The sequence below is a fragment of the Echeneis naucrates genome, chromosome 9 (genome assembly GCF_900963305.1).
Source record: "Echeneis naucrates chromosome 9, fEcheNa1.1, whole genome shotgun sequence".
NCBI lineage: Eukaryota > Metazoa > Chordata > Actinopteri > Carangiformes > Echeneidae > Echeneis > Echeneis naucrates.
Genome location: NC_042519.1, coordinates 17,952,361 through 17,968,666, shown reverse-complemented (window position 1 = coordinate 17,968,666; position 16,306 = coordinate 17,952,361). Strand labels below are relative to the sequence as shown.

At 40.8% G+C, this 16,306-nt stretch overlaps 2 protein-coding genes across 3 annotated transcripts; one reads left to right on the top strand and one right to left on the bottom strand.

Annotated features, from left to right (window-relative positions):
- Positions 1-133: 133 nt before the first annotated feature.
- osmr (oncostatin M receptor) lies at positions 134-7,467 on the top strand. 2 transcript variants are annotated; one of them, XM_029510914.1, is made up of 17 exons: positions 134-269; positions 356-510; positions 681-831; positions 1,197-1,469; positions 1,548-1,665; positions 2,053-2,201; positions 2,396-2,529; positions 2,696-2,837; positions 3,095-3,177; positions 3,288-3,498; positions 3,810-3,992; positions 4,085-4,186; positions 5,200-5,364; positions 5,515-5,658; positions 5,787-5,868; positions 5,953-6,025; positions 6,533-7,467. In XM_029510914.1, exons 1-17 carry the CDS (start codon positions 182-184, stop codon positions 6,785-6,787), a joined length of 2,508 nt encoding a protein of 835 aa, XP_029366774.1. In that variant the 5' UTR covers positions 134-181; the 3' UTR covers positions 6,788-7,467. The 2 variants fall into 2 exon arrangements, with proteins under 2 accessions (XP_029366774.1, XP_029366773.1); XM_029510913.1 differs by having other exon boundaries at positions 6,506-7,467.
- Positions 7,468-11,464: 3,997 nt separating this feature from the next.
- Positions 11,465-15,725, bottom strand: ykt6 (YKT6 v-SNARE homolog (S. cerevisiae)). The gene is made up of 8 exons (XM_029510789.1): positions 15,537-15,725; positions 15,049-15,183; positions 14,850-14,932; positions 14,224-14,324; positions 14,031-14,135; positions 13,835-13,900; positions 13,467-13,568; positions 11,465-13,374 (listed from the first exon to the last, which is right to left on the bottom strand). Exons 2-8 carry the CDS (start codon positions 15,150-15,152, stop codon positions 13,339-13,341), a joined length of 597 nt encoding a protein of 198 aa, XP_029366649.1. The 5' UTR covers positions 15,153-15,183; positions 15,537-15,725; the 3' UTR covers positions 11,465-13,338.
- Positions 15,726-16,306: the final 581 nt, after the last annotated feature.

The window sequence follows — 16,306 nt, the reverse complement described above, 5'->3', positions numbered from 1 at the left end:
TGTTGTGGAAAACAGTTTTTTTTGTGTGTGTGTGTACTCACACTCTTCTCAGGGGTTGTGATGTGATGACGCAATCCTCTGAATGTAAATGCTGACAGGCCACTATTACTCATTTTATCTTGAGGCTCGTAGGTGGTACATGTAGTCTAAACCTCATACATATGACTTCTCTTCTGAGAGAATGAAACGCTTCAGAAGGTCTTTGGTTACCCTGCTTGGGTTGTATTTAACGCTTTCTGGGGATCACAGTGGATGCTGTTTGAATAGTGGTAAGCTTGATTCATTCAATTTTCTTTCATTTCCTAATGTAAAACTTCTCTCAACTTAGTACACATTCTATTGGATTGTGTGTCAGATTGGCAGCTACCAGAACCGCACATCACTAATCTGCAAGCTGACCATGACAAGCAAAGCCTCTCAGTGACCTGGCGGGTCAATCACAGTAGCTTAGTGGTTGACATTAATGAGATCCAGGTCAGCCGCTCTGAAGACCACACCGTTATTTACAGGGTGAGTACTTAAGGCTGGCTACTTGTGCTTTTTACAGGCTGTACAATTGCAACCCTGTAATTTTGTGGTCCTGATTATCCATTTTTGGACAGGAGTTACTGTGATTGATGATCTCATGGACAATCAAACTCAAATTTACATACTATTTTTTCCTGTCTATGCTAATTTAGAGAAATATCAGTACACCCTATAGCAATTCACAGGATAATACATGGACATGGACCTCAGAGCTGCCTCTGCAGTGTGTGGATCACTCAGTCAGGATCCGATATTTCTATCAGCATGTTCCGAGTCCCTGGAGTGAATGGGAAACTAACAATGGTGAGATCTTTCAGCTCAATGTAAGTGAGTAATACCATATCAAAAAATACACAGGAAACAGTTCTGTGCACACTTTTACTGATAAGATCTCAGTTTCTCAGAATGAGGGAGGCCACCATCTGTTTTCTCATCTCTTTTGCCACTGTTTTGCTCTGTAATGCCACTAATAGAAATGTCTATTTGCTACCATGTTTAATTGAACCTCTTACTTAAAGCCTGCCCGTGATTTGCTGAGATGGGTAATGCTTTGTTACCCAGATTTGGTGGTGAGATTTCAGGTGCTCATACAGCGGATTGTAGATTTTTTATTTTTTTTTTCTCCATATATTCATTAGACTAGAATAACTTTTCCCTTTGTCCTGTAGGAGTTGACCCAGAGAAAGAAACCATGGCATTCGCTTTGCAGAAGGTGCTGAGAGAGGGAACCAGTTCCACGTTCTGCTGTGTTTCCTCCAAAGGAGTCAATGTCACGAACATGACCATCAATCAAAGCAATTACAGTGTTACCAACATTGGAGCCAGAGTCAAGGTTATCACTGTACCCTACCTGATAATCCCATCTAACATCTTTGAAACCACGTCAGTCATTTGCAGTGACACCAAAAACGAACCAAAATACAGTTGGTGGAAGGTCATATGTAAGTTTGAATTATTATTTTTGTGTATGTTATTTACATGTTATGATTTGTTATTTACATATAATCTGTGGGTTGTAGCCCATCCCAAGAAGCCCACAAACCTCAGCTGTGCGACCTCAAACATGGCAACTATCATCTGCACCTGGGACACAGCCAAGTCTGACAAAAGCCAGCCAAAATACATTCTTCAAATAGAGTAAGGACGCACGCTAAAAAGCATCCAGGACATACTGGTAGCTTCACTGAGAGAATTTTAAGCACAGATTGCAGTGTTTTTCACCATTGATCCATCGTGTTCAGTTATAATCAGCAGTAAGCTAACTTAACTTGACAGCTACATTTGAACGACTCTTTCCTTTGCAGATCAAAAAGCAACACTGTGTCGAGCGGATTTTGTCTGCCTCGTGGTTAAGATGCTTCACTGATAGAGAATATTTGTCTTTGTAAAAGTGAATAAGGTTTCTGAGTAACAAATCTGACAACAAATTCTACCAGAGTACGATGTCATAAATAAATTCAAACACTCGGTTGTGCTGGATGTGTAAGACATTCATCATTCCCCTCGTTGTGGTTGAAAACACAGGAACTCAAACCAGTCCCCCATCAACTGTGAGACAGCGTCTTGTACTTTTGCAGCCATTCCACAGTTGGAAGTATACAACATCAGCGTGGTGGTAAAGAACCAGGTTTGGGAGGAGAAGGAGAGCTACAGCTTCAATATCTCTGAGAGAGGTCAGAGGTCACACAAACATCTCAACAGAACATAGAAAATAAAGTATATTCCTATTGAAAAATGAAATATAGATTTCCTAAGATGTTCATCTTCGATAATGTCGTGCGCTGGTGTGGTAAGCCTCTGGTTCATCCACACAATCTACTGAAATCCGTTTTGAAGATGTGTGAATCCTCTCTTGTGTTGCATTTAGTGGTTCCGGCTTTGAAGTGGGACAAAGTGACGCCTAGAGTTACAGACATTAGTCTGTCCTGGATCATTCAGGGCAACTTGACTCAGAGAAGCTTCCTCTGTCAGGCCACTGTAGAGCCAGGCAATGACACTGAGGTGAGTTGAACTACCATTCATACTGCACACTGCGAGAATTGTGTTTTGTGTACATAAATATACTGTTCAGGAAATTATTTCTGTATGTTATAAAGTTTATGGAATATATGGAAAGGAAGTCTGAATATATTGAGATATTTACCCTTCATCTATGTTTTCATAACAGCTGAACTGTAATGCTGTGAATGGCACCTGCTACGTAAAACTGGAACACCTCCTTCCTGGGACCTCGTACTCTGTCAAAGTACGGTGCTCTGCCAATGGCAGGCTCTGGGGAAAATGGACAGACCTCATACAATTCAAAACCTGTAAGTACCAAAAGCGTGTATTTGCAGGACAGCACGCTACAACGGTGTAAAGTGAAATCTCTAATTCCATGAAGTTTGAGTCCAGGTCACACTTAGGCTAAGCTGAAGCATACCGTTTCAGACCAACCCAAAATCAGACATTAAATTACTCTTCAGCATTAATGAACCCTGGACGTCATGGTTACCAACATAACTCCCTTCGTCCATTTTATACATCATTTCTATGGAATAATCTGATATTGATGTGTTTTCCTTAGATCCGCTTATGACCTTAAACCTATGGAGGACAATAAAACGGTCCGACTCACACAGTCGTCACATTACTCTGCTGTGGATGCTGGTGAGACTCGAAGTTTGTCTGTTTGGAGATAACGGTGCACAAACTTTGAATGTATGAGATAATATGTATATCACCACGGAAGGTGCTTTCATGACCACCTTGGTCCTCAGAACACGCCTGAATCAGCACTCACCAAAGAAATCCGAGGTTACACAGTCCAGTGGCGGCAGGACGGCCAAAACAAGACCGAGTGGAGGGACAGTGCACAGACCCAGGCAGACGTCTTCATCGGCCCGGGACGATATGACTTCACTGTCCAGGCTGTCTTTCAAACATTCGCCATCGCTGCTCATATCACCCTCCCGGAGTCAGAGGATGGAGGTGAGCAACAGATGGTAGAATTTAAGTTTGTATTCCGAGAAGCAGAGGGACAGTGACTTGATAGAGGGGAAATGAGATGGTGGTGAGCTGAAGGTCAGATTATTATCACGCAGAGAAAAGAAAATCGTCCTTAGATCAACTGTGAAAAAGCTGTTATGCGTCTGCTTTTTGTTCTGCTCTTACTGTATGTGTAATGACTTCACCTTTGCTACTACACAAGTGTCCTGGATGCATCGCTAGTTTTGAAGCAAAGAAATCCAGCAGTTTTACATCATCATGTATGAAATGGTTTTAATGGTTTTTCTCTCCAGAGGACCGGCAGGTAGTGACGGGGATGAGAAGTGTAGCTGGTGGTTTCAATCTGTCCTGGACTGAACAGGACACTGCCATTTGTGGCTATACAGTGGAATGGTGCATTCTGGGAGATTCAGAACCTTGTACTCTACGGTGGATAAACATGCAAAAGGGAAACAACACATTATTCCTACCTGCAAGTGAGGTTTTGTTGTATTTTGTTTTTTGTTAGTTGTCACAGTGAGGGGTTTTACCGTTTCCACATTCACCTTCACAACCCTTTATTTTGCAGGCAATTTCAATGCAAGCTGTAGCTACACATTTAACATCTATGGGTGCACAGTAAATGGGCACAGACTACTGGAGATAAAGACTGGATGCTCACGGGAGCTTGGTAAGTATCACTTGCACTGACAAATATATATATATATATATATATATCGATTCTGGGTCTCTGACAAGTAAAACCTTATTTCTGCGCGCTACCGAACGTCCATCAAATAACACAGAATAACATTAGAAAGGTGGAGGACTTCATCTAATGATCACAACACTCCTTAACTGAAGCAGATGAACCTGTCCTGACAGATGACACATGCATGCCAATTTTTCTGTGAGCTACCATTTCTTAATTTGAAAGGTGAAACGGAATGAACCCATCTTCACAGGTGGATGTATTTCACATAAAAATGTTCAATCTTTTAACAGGCAATAGTTGGAATGGGTCAACCAGAAGTGTAAACACAGAAATAACTGCTGCTTTGTGCTGTTGAATAAAAATACAAAGCAAATTACTTGCTGTGGTTTCATTATCGTTGTATAGGTCCACACTGTGATGATTCATAGCTTTATCATTCTGTGACTTGGTTGATTGCCTAAGTGGTTCGTGGCTTGTGTGCATTATTGCAATAGATATTCAGATTTTTCCATTATGACCTTCGTGTGGGGTTTTGCTGACAGGAAGGCTTAAAGCATGTGACAGAAATGGCATTTCAAACCAGTGCAGGAGTTGAAGGCTTGAATTCGTGGTTAAATAAACTTTTTTGTGAAATCATTGTTTGATCATTGTTGAGGTTTCAACACAGGATGTCTCCATGTAAGGCTCTAATGAGGGCATCATCCAAATGTCATCTGAACACCACACCATTTCTTTGGAATGAGCACGAGTCAGCAAAGAAACCTTATTGAATCCTGTGGGCAGAACACCATACTTCGTTTCTTCTGGGGAAAAATGACTTAATTTGGTTAGACTGAAGCTTTTGCAACAGATTCAGACCTCAACACAGCAAAGTATTGGAAAGTCCCTGAGGGGTTTGGGGAAGTTACATTGCTAACTGGTTTTTGTTTTATTTTTTAATTCTAATTCATTCTATCTGTTTTTCTTCCTCAAAACTTCCTTTTCCCCAGATGCTGTACATTCCCTGAGTCTGGTTGTTAAACCGGTTCAGAGGACTGCATCATCTGTGACTCTAGAGTGGCATCACAGAGAGCATATTTGCAATGCCACGCATTCAGGGTTCATCACTGGATACTTAATTACTGTACAGGAAGTAGAATCAAATGTGCTGCCAGGTAATATTGCAAATATGTGCAGAGGTCTGGTCAAATTCCGACTAAAATGATTTCAATCAATGTACATTTTTTTACACCAGTCATATGTATCAGTTTTGTTGCAGCTCCACAGCATGAACCAAAATCAAAACTATGCTTCTGTTCACTTAGATACGGAGGTTTCAGACCCTTTGAAGCACTCTCTGACTATAGAGGGTCTGAAGCAGAACCAAAAGTACACGTTCTCTGTGAAAGCGCTCACCGTGGCGGGGCCTGGAAAACCAACCAATGTCACCATCTGGACCAGAACCAACTGTGAGCTTCATAACATCCGGCGCATTGATGGAGAAAAACTGCTCAGATATATCAATCTATTTTACGTAAGAAGCTTGGATTTTACTGTTTGGTTGTGCGGACAGCTCATTTTCCGTTCCCTTTGGCAGACTCTGATGAACTGGTCAATGTACTGACCCCCATCCTGTTACTGCTGGTATTCACTGTTCTCCTGTGGCCTCGGAGAAGGATGTGAGTACTCTCAAGTCCTTGTTTACACATTCAAAGTGCAGCTTCTACATTCCAACTTTTGCTTTTGTTTTGTTTTTCTTCCAGGCTGAAGGAGATATTCACTTACCCTGCTGGAATGAACATAAAAACATTGGAGATTGACAGTTTCCTGCAAGAGGTACGGACAAGTTGTTCTTCATTGTACTTCAATAAAATGAATAGGATGCACACTGCACTGTTTCAGGAGAAATAGCCTGTTATTGATTTGGCTCACGACTTGCATTCACATTAACCCGATGCAAACAATTCACCATTTGGCTTTGAAAATAAATGAAATAAACCTCATAATGTTTTTTCCGGAAAATTAAAGGAAAAGCTGGGGCCTTACTCTTGCATGGCACAATAATGTTCTCTTCTCTACTTTTGTGGTAGAAATCTGTGAAACACAAATTTTACAACAGGAAAAAAAAAGTCACTCAGGTCAATGATGGTTACTTAATGAGTCATTTCAAACTATTTTCTGTCTGGCGGGCACAGAATCTTATCCCCTGGAAATCCCTGTTGTAGCAACAAAGCTCTACTAGATCTCTGTATTTGCTAGGCCCACTGAAATGGAAGTTGACATCCATATTAAAATCCCCTGTGTGTGGTTGTAAAGGTTGGTGAGAGGTTGCAGTCTCAGCAGGTGGACGAATGCATCAGCTGTGACATTGAGATACTAAACGCCTGGCTGCCTCTGAGTGAAGCACCCACACTGGGAGACCCCGAACCCCCGAGCGTACGGTCCACTCCTGGTTCCCAGTCCTCTCTCTTCCCTGCGTCCGCTTCCGATGCGCCACCCCAGGACTACTGTCCACAATCAGCCACCCTGCTCGGTGAGGTAGCAGCTGCTCGGACAACCTGCATCACAAACAAGAGCTATTTATACTCCGCAGCCTAGTACGTCTGCGAGCCACAGTAGGTCACGCTCTGTGCTCCTTCTGATGGTCAGCAGGAATCATCCACAGTTACATATGGCGATATCTCCAATGAAACTTTGATGCCACAGTCTGTATTTCATGCGTGATTATCATTTGAATTTCAGCTAATTCAAATATTGTATTCGATGCTTTGCTCATTGGGCGTATTGTGATAGTTCTGCCTTTTCATGCAAACATGTTAAACAACCTGCTGTCCTTTTGTGCTGCAGTAGAGTGCAAAAATGAAGCAGCAGGTGCCGTTACATGTGCGTGTGTGCACAACAGCTGAAGGGGAATTTGCTTCGAAGATTTATGCTTGCTTACTTAAGCAGCAGCCCGAGATGCTTATCAGCAGGATGCAAATGATATGTTCAGGTGGAAGGAGGAGAAAGGAGCGAGCTGGAGAGATGTGCACTTCTAACAAAACATATCTGAGGCCTCAGGTAGAAGGTTCATGTGTGATTTACATACAGAAATCAAGCCCGGAAACCAGTGGGTCTGATTCAAATATGAAAACACTCGAGTCTCTTGTACTCCCACTGTGTGTTGGAACAGATCACTTGGTGAGAACAGAAGTTTCCTCCTACATGCTGCTGGTTGTTTCTCCCACTATCATGATTCCCATTTCTACAACTGCTCAATAAAGTAGTTTTACCTCTTGCTCCATTGCCTTGTGTCATTTGTAGATACCAAAAGAAATCTGAGTTTGAAAAGACTAATTATTGTTTTAGTCATTTCAAAGAAAGGTGTGTAACTTGTGCAGCTTTGTGCCTTTGTTTTGCTGCTTTTGTCCTACAGCTGTGTGTTAGCATGATCTTTGATTTTTGCTAAAGATTGGCAATGGTTAATGCTATCAACGTCAAATTCTGACCCTGCTATCTGCAACCTCTGCAGAATCCAGATTCATCAGACCATGCTCCAGGTTTCCGGTCTTCAACTGTCCACGTCTGGTGAGTTTGTTTGGTTCTGGACGAAAAGCAGTGGAACCTGATGCTGTCTATTTTCTCAGTGTTTGATGCATTGCCAGTGTTCTCAGATGCTTTTCTGCTCACCCCAGTTGTTCAGAGCAGTTATCTGAGTTCCCAGGGCCTCCGTCAGCTCCTTCGCTCCCTCTGTCCCAAACAATAAACAGAGGAATCCACAGAAATGCAGATATCTGCAGCTCAAAATATCTCACACTGACATGGTTATTTACAATTTCATTAATTCCTCATTCATCCATTTTTAATCTTTCACCAGTCAGTCTATCTCTGTCCTGATTAATTTTGGCAATTTCTCTTTCAGCCAGACCACATTCCCTGTTCATTAGCTCATCCTCTTTGCTGTACAGAACCGGTTCAGTAAACATGTCAGGACTCTGCTGTGGCTGTAACATCAGAAACTTGAACATCACTTTTTAAGCAGCTTATTAATGTGAATGCATTTACACTCATACTTAAATTCACAATGATGCAAAGAGAACGAACAAGAAATCACTCAGATTTGGGGTTTCACAAAGTTGCTTAGCACTTAGTATTTAATATCAGAAACACTGAATGTAAAAAAAAAAAAAAAAAAAAGAAGACAAAAACCACAGTTCATTTTAGAGTCAACAGTCACAGTAGTTACAGCATTAACCGAATAGCTAAAAAGAAACCAACAAATATCAAATATACATATAAAAAATGATTCCAGACCAACTATCCCAAACACCCAGGCATCTTTAGCAGTTATCTGAAAAATTTAAATGGTGGAAATGGAAAATGCAGCTCAGTTCAGGTTTGACACAGGAAACATTCCAGTCTCTCCATCTATCCCTCTCTCTCAGACAGCTTGTTGGTCACTGGAGCGAGTTGTGGCCTGAACCGGCTCGTTCCTCAGTAGTACAGAGTTCACAGAAAAAAAAAAAAAAAAAAAAAAAAGTGTTTCACAGACTCATCAGCCATCAGCTGACAGTAAAGATCGGGAAAACATCCCCTCACCTTGGATGTGCTCCTTACAGGTGAAATGTGCTTCTTCACTCTGACTGGGAGCAAAGTCCATTCTCAGATTTTATTCCAAGAAAACCTGATAGCAGGTGCAACTTGGAGGCCACATGCTTCACACAGAATTCCTCTGTTGCACTCTCACCCTCAACTTGCTGTGCTTTCTGAAGGGGACACAGAAAATGAGGGTTTGTGTGACAACTACAATAAACTAGTTAAATGGGTTATATATGAAGTGGAAAATGATTTGTCTGTGTTTGTTGTGCAAAGTTCAGACATGTGACATTACAGGGCGGGTGAACAAATAGCAGTTTGCATGACGACTGTGTAAACAGATTCAAAATGAAGCTCAGGCTAAATCAAGCCAGGGCTTGTGTCAGCTATTTACCGTTGTGGCGGTGACACCATGCACTTCCAGAGGACGGCATAGAGAGCAAGTAAAAAAGCAATGAACAAGGTGGCTGCAATGGCACCTACAGGCACAAAACACAGATCTTCATTTACAATTGTAAAACTGCAACTCCACACATGCATTTGCCCTAATGAGGCATAAGCATGCGCATGGTTTTAGGGTGCATGTCCTTCTGGCACGATTGTAGAAATCATTGGTTTGTCTTATTATGTAGAGCTGTATGTGACTGCATATCTGTGCTCCAGACTTTCCTATGTATCCTCACTGCAATTAAACACCAAATAATTCCCTGCCATATATATATAAAAAAACTATTCAAAGCTCCACAGACGATGATCCCGTCGTTGTCATAATATCACAAAATAATGTCAGACCTGAGGAATGTCATCACCCTTTCCAGTGTCTGGATGTGCTGAATTGACACTTATTTCATAAAAAAAACGAAACTTTCATTCACTGGGTGTGCAATTTGATCTTGAACGGCAATGAGTTGTGCTTCAACAGTTTACAGTAAATGTTTAACAGCCATCTGGGTTCAAGAAGTGCACACTTTACTGTAACTATAAAACATGAATCATATGATCTTTTTCAGTAATAAAATAAAATCCTTCAAACTAAAAAAAAAAAATTATAAAAGGCTTTAAGGACTATCAAGAGGTTTCATGCAGCTTACGGCCGGGGATTTGTGCAGCAAAATTATACTTTGCCACATTTGACATTTATTTTTATGTATTTATTTATTTATTTATTTTAAAAAGCAACACTTGCAACTTGGATATTACTCTTAACCATCCTGGTTGCTCACCGGGGATGATCCCACTGGTCCTGGTTAAAGAATCCTCCGTGCAGGAGGGACAAAGGGCCGCTGGAGCTGAACCTTCACAAAGGAGAATAAAGAAGAAGGCTTTTAGATAACAATGCAAATGTAGAAAGACTGAAGATGATGTATTCAGCTACAGACCTGAGTCATTCATGAGAATTAGGTTAGAATGAAAAATGTCCATGTGAGTCAGAAAGCCTTTGAGCTGATCCCTATCAAATTTCAGGTGAACAACTCAAAACGTGTCTTCGTGCAGCTAAATAGGTGCAGCACCTTTATTCCACACCAGATTTAGCACGTGTTTCTGTTGCCTTATGAGCTGATCATGTGCATTGTTCAAAAGGTGTCAGAGTTGTGAATTCAAAGTCTGTAGTTGTGGTTTTTAAGTGTTACGCTTCAGCACAATGCTGCAGTCAAACACTAACCCTAACCAGGGTTGGTGTTTCTAATTGCTAATAGTAGCAAGTAACTTCCTTTTCTGATAAAAATGCTAAATATAACAAACCAATTGAATATATTTTATTAGATTTATACTCAGAAATGTTCATATTGAGTTTGTTTTCTGGATTCCCCTTCTATTCTCACACTGAATAATAATTACCATTTTGTTGATCTCTACTCTCTTTGCTGCTTTGTACTGTTATATTGATCTGAGAGCTCTGGGAATGAGCAACAGGAGGAGTTCCCTGTTTATCTTACACTCAGGGATCAACACGTTTCAGCTGAATAGTTTGGATCTCCCTGCTGAGTTCCTGGACTACAACCCGAGAAGACAGAGGACATGAAACTCACCATTGCTGCTCTGAACAGCATGCAGGAGCTGCTGGGTGAGATCTGGGTCAACCATCTGGAGAGCCGGTGAATATACAGCAGCACATGTGTTGTTGGATTTGTTTCCAACAGAAAGTAGAAAGAAACAGAGAACAAGCTGCAGGTCCGGCTCGGTCTCTGCTGCTGCTTCTGGCTGTTTCTGGTCCTGTTGTTGTCCGTCCACATGCCTGAGGGGGGGGGGGGGGGGGGGGGGGGGTCAGACCTCATCCGGTTGGATGAGACGCGTCTGCTGTGCTGCTTTCAGGTGCCGCTTTCAGAACTCGGACTTTATATGCAGCGCAATTAAGCTACTTGGCACAAGATGTGTTACCTGTTGGGAGGTATTTGAATTAAAAGCACTGAGCAGTGATCTCTCGGTCGTGATCATTTGTAAGTTGCTTTCTCAGAAGAAACTCTTTAATTGACGGAGGGACCAAAACTAGAAGAAGCTGGCCAAGCTGGAGGAGATTGGGCTGTTGAGTCTCTGCCAAATAATTAATTAATATTAATATGAATTAATTAAAAATGAATAATTAATTCAGTGTATTCTGTTAAATCTCTCCAAGGAAATACTATTTCCACTTTAAATAGTCCCCGCCCCCCCCCCCCCCCCAAAAAAAAAGATAAACACAGACCACACTCGTTTTTTTTGGTTACATTTATCTAAGCAAGGTCATGTTTTTTGCAAAGAGTCAATGTTTGAACAAAATTGTGAATACAGACATAACTTTTTATTATCTGACGTCTTTCGTGTTTGCAGATAAAAACCTTTAATACAGACTGTTTATCACAACCGATCTGCAAATAGCTACAGCATAACTCCATAGATTTGACAGATTTTTCCAATTCGGCACACAAACTGAAATTTTCAAAAGAAAAACAACCCAGAAACAACCATGGACAAGTTTTAGTGGAAGTTAGTCAGAAGAACATATATAAACCTCAATTACTGTCCTTTATGGGAAAGATTTATTCTCTCTGCCTCAAAGAAAGACAACAGTCTGCAGAGATATTGCACAAATGTTTACACTGTAAAAGCAGAAAGAGATAATTCTGATCCCTCTCTCACACACATACACACAAACAGGCACTCAATATCCACAGCCTGCAGATGTTGTATATCAGTACATACACACACACACACACTGCCAAAAGAAAGAAGAGAAAGATCTTAAAATACATAACCGAAGGCATCCCTTCATCTTAAACTGATCAGCAGTTCAGAAACAAAGACATATCTACCCAGTCTGAACTAAATACAAAACAATTAGTACTCACTGTCAGGAAAAAAAAACAAAAAAAAACAGTCAATCAAGGAGTGTTTTAAATTCAAGTGGGATGTGAAATCAGATTTTAGTTATCTCAAACATGTCTGTTTACTTTAGGGGAAACTTGACTTTCACAAACTAAGAGGCCAAAGAGGTCCCCCAGAATCACCGCAACCACAGGATGGTCAGTGACCATCGGTTCACGACGTACAGATGAGCCCTGGACTGATAGAGGTCTTCCATGGGCTACTGAAGTCTAAAAAAAGAGCCTACTTCACTGTTGTGTGTTGCCTAAGACTGAAAAGCAAGGCTACTGTACAGAGTAAAAGACAAACTCGCTCTCCTGCTCATGAGACAGTAATAATCTTAAACAGAACAGGCTACGTGTTAGCCACACTGCAATAAGGCTGAAACTATAGTGAAACATCTCTACATTTACATTTAATCTCCAATTTCTCCTCCGCTTTAAGATGCATCACCACACCACAACACAATCGCCTGAAGTGGGAATGTTTAAGATTTCATCAGTATTCTAGGAGAAAGAACAAAAAAAAAAAAAAAATCATGTAACTTAATCCAGTACAGCAAAGATATTTAAAATAAAAAAAACAATAAAAAAAATTTGTGATTTTGATATCACTTGTTCAAGCAGCCCCTCAGCTGTCTTGGAAAACTTTAAATTGACTTCCACTATCAAGGCTGAATGGAGCAATGCAGTAAATAAACAGAGCCATCTAGTGGGCATAAACATTATGTCAAGAGAAACAATTCGAGTTAAGTGGAATTGAACCGAAACAGTGAAAGACTGAATTAATTCATAAGATAAGACTGTGAGATTGTCAGAATTGCCTTGAAGCAGAAGCAAAATTGTGGATAATACTCTTTCAAACTTAATTAAGATTTGAAATCAAACTATTCCGTTTTGATTCAATCTGAATAACATTAAATATGTTTGAAGGTAACACATCACCAATACACAACATCACACTATAATGTCCTCAGCTGGTACTGAAACACCGCACAGATGATTACCCTTGAAAGGTTAAAAAGAATTCAAATGTTACTTCTTCCTCTGACCAAACCCCATCACTCCTTCAGCCCCCATCAGTCACAATCCAGATGGGTGACATTTATTTCTCGGATTAGACTGCAGCAGTTCTTTCATTTGTTTTGAGAGCTGGTGACTGGTGCATGATGGGAGATGTAGGAAAAGCAGAAAGGCAGAGACAGATGTGTCCACAAGGACGAGGCAGCGACATCACATGATTTCACAGCATGAGTTCTGTTTCCGTGCCTGCAGGGGTTAACACAGACACACACACACAGTCAGGAATTTAACAGCGACTGTCCTGCCGAACTACGACAACTCTATTCATCAGTACTCACAGTCTTGTAGAAGGCTTTGGACTGGTTCCCCAGGTGCTCTGACTTTGCCACAAGATCATCCAGTTTTTCACCTCTTTCCAACAAACTTTCCATGGTGTTGTGCTAAAGAATGCAAAACGGTTTAATGGTGTGTACTCTAAGCATTATGATTTGGCACGCGGTTGAGAAATGCTACATAATGTTTCAGGCATGTAGAGTGTATAGATTATGAGTTATTGTGGTAGTTGCAGGGCCCATTTGTGTGTGTGTGTGTGTTCTATTGTAAAGGAAAACTGAAGAAATCTTCTACTATTTTGGTAAGTGATGCACATATTTCAGACTGAGAGACTGATTAGAGATTTTGGTCCCAGCTAAGGGAGGTGTTTTACCAAAATGATCTTTGTCTCATCCAGCTCTGCCTGCACTTTGGTCATTGCATCTGCTTCTCTCGGGTTCTGAGGGAAAAGACAACACAACAAGCTGTTAGGCACACTGTTGTTGTTCTTAGTCCACAGTGATCGTCTGGCCAAAGGCTATCAGGACTCTCCTTTGTGGGATTTTCTGATAAACATATTGTTCACTTACCTGATATTTAGATAGATGAATATCTAGGGCTTTGTAGTTTATAGTTTCAGGATTACCAGAGGGCCAGTCTATGCTGTCCACTTGTCTGGAGAACTCCTCTAATACCTATGCACAAAAAATACAGCAATCTTAATATTGAAGTTTTCACAAACTACAACTTTTTCTATTCATTACTGAACATTTCTTTCCACACCTTTTCAAGCAAAGTGAAACAGACTCTCTGTGGATACTCTGTATCTGCGATCACCACAGCACTCAAGTTGTCATTTCTCACATACACATGGCATAGGTATTCTGTAAGAGAGAGGAAACCACAAATGCCACTATCACAACAAAATGCAATAAATAGTATTTCCTGGTCATGGTCCAGGAGAACACGAACTCTGTTGGTACATTATGTTAAGAAAAGCAGAAGTAAGTTTCAACAAAAGCTTGGCATCTGCTGAGTGTAAAGAAAAGCATGTACATTAGTGTATAGATAATAAAAACAAGGAAATATTTGCCTTGCAAACAGACTTAAATGAAATGAGAAAACTCAGCAACACAGCACAGCTCTAATCTCATTTAAAAGCCATTGTAAAATGTTATCTATGGATTAGACCAGTACATGTACGAGTAAACAACAGGAAGGCAATCAGTGTGTGCAATTTTGTAAGGGTAGCCAACACAGAAGAAGAAGGACTTTGTTTAATTTAATTCTGGGATGATCTGATATTTCATTAGTTCAGGGCGTTCCCATTATCTATTCACATTAATTGCATTAGATCAGCAAAGATTGTTTCTTTAGCTTCTAAGGGAACTGAAAAAGCTCAGTTTTACCTTGTTCTTTGACAGAGGCACGGCTTCCTTGTGATGATCTTTCAACAATCAAGGCACTGGTGAAGGTCATGAACTCCTGCACACTGCACAAATCAAAACAATGGCGTCACAGCGGCAAACACGCATTCATGTGCAAACGCTGTAGAAACCCATTGACTGCCAAAGCTGTCGTAGATGTGGTGGGGGCAGTCTGCAGCACCTGGATCGCTGAAAGAAGCTGAAGGAGGACAGGTCGTAGGCCGCCTTCAGGAGGTTGGCTTTGGTTGCTCCCTTGTGGAGGATGCTGAGGCTGTAGAGCTTCATGGTCGGTTCGGCTCAGTCAGTCAGACACAATCTAATTTGGAAGATGACACAAGCACAATCACACGAGAGCATTATCCCTCATCGGGCTTAGCCACACAGCCAACCTGCTAGCAAAGCTGCTAAAGAAAGTTGAGTGAAAGAGCTGACAAGTCAAAGTAGCCGCCTTGTTTTGAGCTAGCAAGCTAACCGGCTAATGTTACCAACTTTTGCCTTATTCAAGTCCATTTTCTCCCGTGCTCTGATCGATTGGCTCAGTGCCGAACTAATAATAAACCACGATCTGATAATGAGTAAACAAGGTTTAAAAGTTAAGTTGAAAATCAAGTCAAGCACACTCTTAGCTCCAGATGTTAGCCGGTCTCCGTGAGGCCTCGCCTAACTTACCAGACTGATACAAAGCAAACTCTCCGTTTCGTGAAAACAACCAAATAAACTTCTTATTCGGATTAAATCCCTGAGCAAACACAAAATGCGGTCAAAGACCTAAACAAGACGTTCTTGTTTATTTTAGCTAAGCAGCTAATTTTGAAGAAACACTTTTGTGGCCAATCACCACGTCACGGTTCTCAAGCGGTCCGACTGAAAACGGGCTCTGGTGGAAACAAAGGCGTGTCCGTTTTCGTTCCTGTTCCCGGTAAATAAGATCAAATGCGATGTCATGGTTGTGTTACTGAGTTATTTACGCAATGTGACTGTACAACTCCAGATCTCTCCCCGATTATCCTGGGCTTTGTCTTGCATTGTATCTCTTCAACAAAACTATCATAACACTCATTTATTCGTACACTTTTTTTATATGAGTTCGGTTGGAGAAAAAATACTAGATATTAAATCTAAAACAAATCAATAGGATCTTAATTTCTCGTAGAATTTATTGTGTATCCACATTCAGAAACCTTCAATTGTAAGTGTTTACAAATGCAGCTTATTTCCTGTCTACATGAGGCCAAACAATATTTCCCGTGCAATAAAACGGCAATCGTAGAAATTCTAAAATAATTCTGTCATTATTGTAATCAGAACAATATTGGCTGCTGATGGCGAATATGAATATCCCACTCCTTATAATTCAACTTCAACTACATTTTATTTTCTCATCTTAGATGGCGGTGATGAAGAAGAAGATGATTATGATAATAATGATTATTATTATT

Coding starts and splice junctions, on each gene's coding strand:
- osmr (XM_029510913.1), top strand. CDS start 182: ATGAAACGCTTCAGAAGGTCTTTGGTTACCCTGCTTGGGTTGTATTTA. Junction 270..355: donor TGGATGCTGTTTGAATAGTG/GTAAGCTTGATT, acceptor ATTGTGTGTCAG/ATTGGCAGCTACCAGAACCG. Junction 832..1,196: donor TGAATGGGAAACTAACAATG/GTGAGATCTTTC, acceptor TTTGTCCTGTAG/GAGTTGACCCAGAGAAAGAA.
- ykt6 (XM_029510789.1), bottom strand. CDS start 15,152: ATGAAGCTCTACAGCCTCAGCATCCTCCACAAGGGAGCAACCAAAGCC. Junction 14,136..14,223: donor GTTTCACTTTGCTTGAAAAG/GTGTGGAAAGAA, acceptor TTTTGTGCATAG/GTATTAGAGGAGTTCTCCAG. Junction 13,569..13,834: donor ATGAGACAAAGATCATTTTG/GTAAAACACCTC, acceptor TGCATTCTTTAG/CACAACACCATGGAAAGTTT.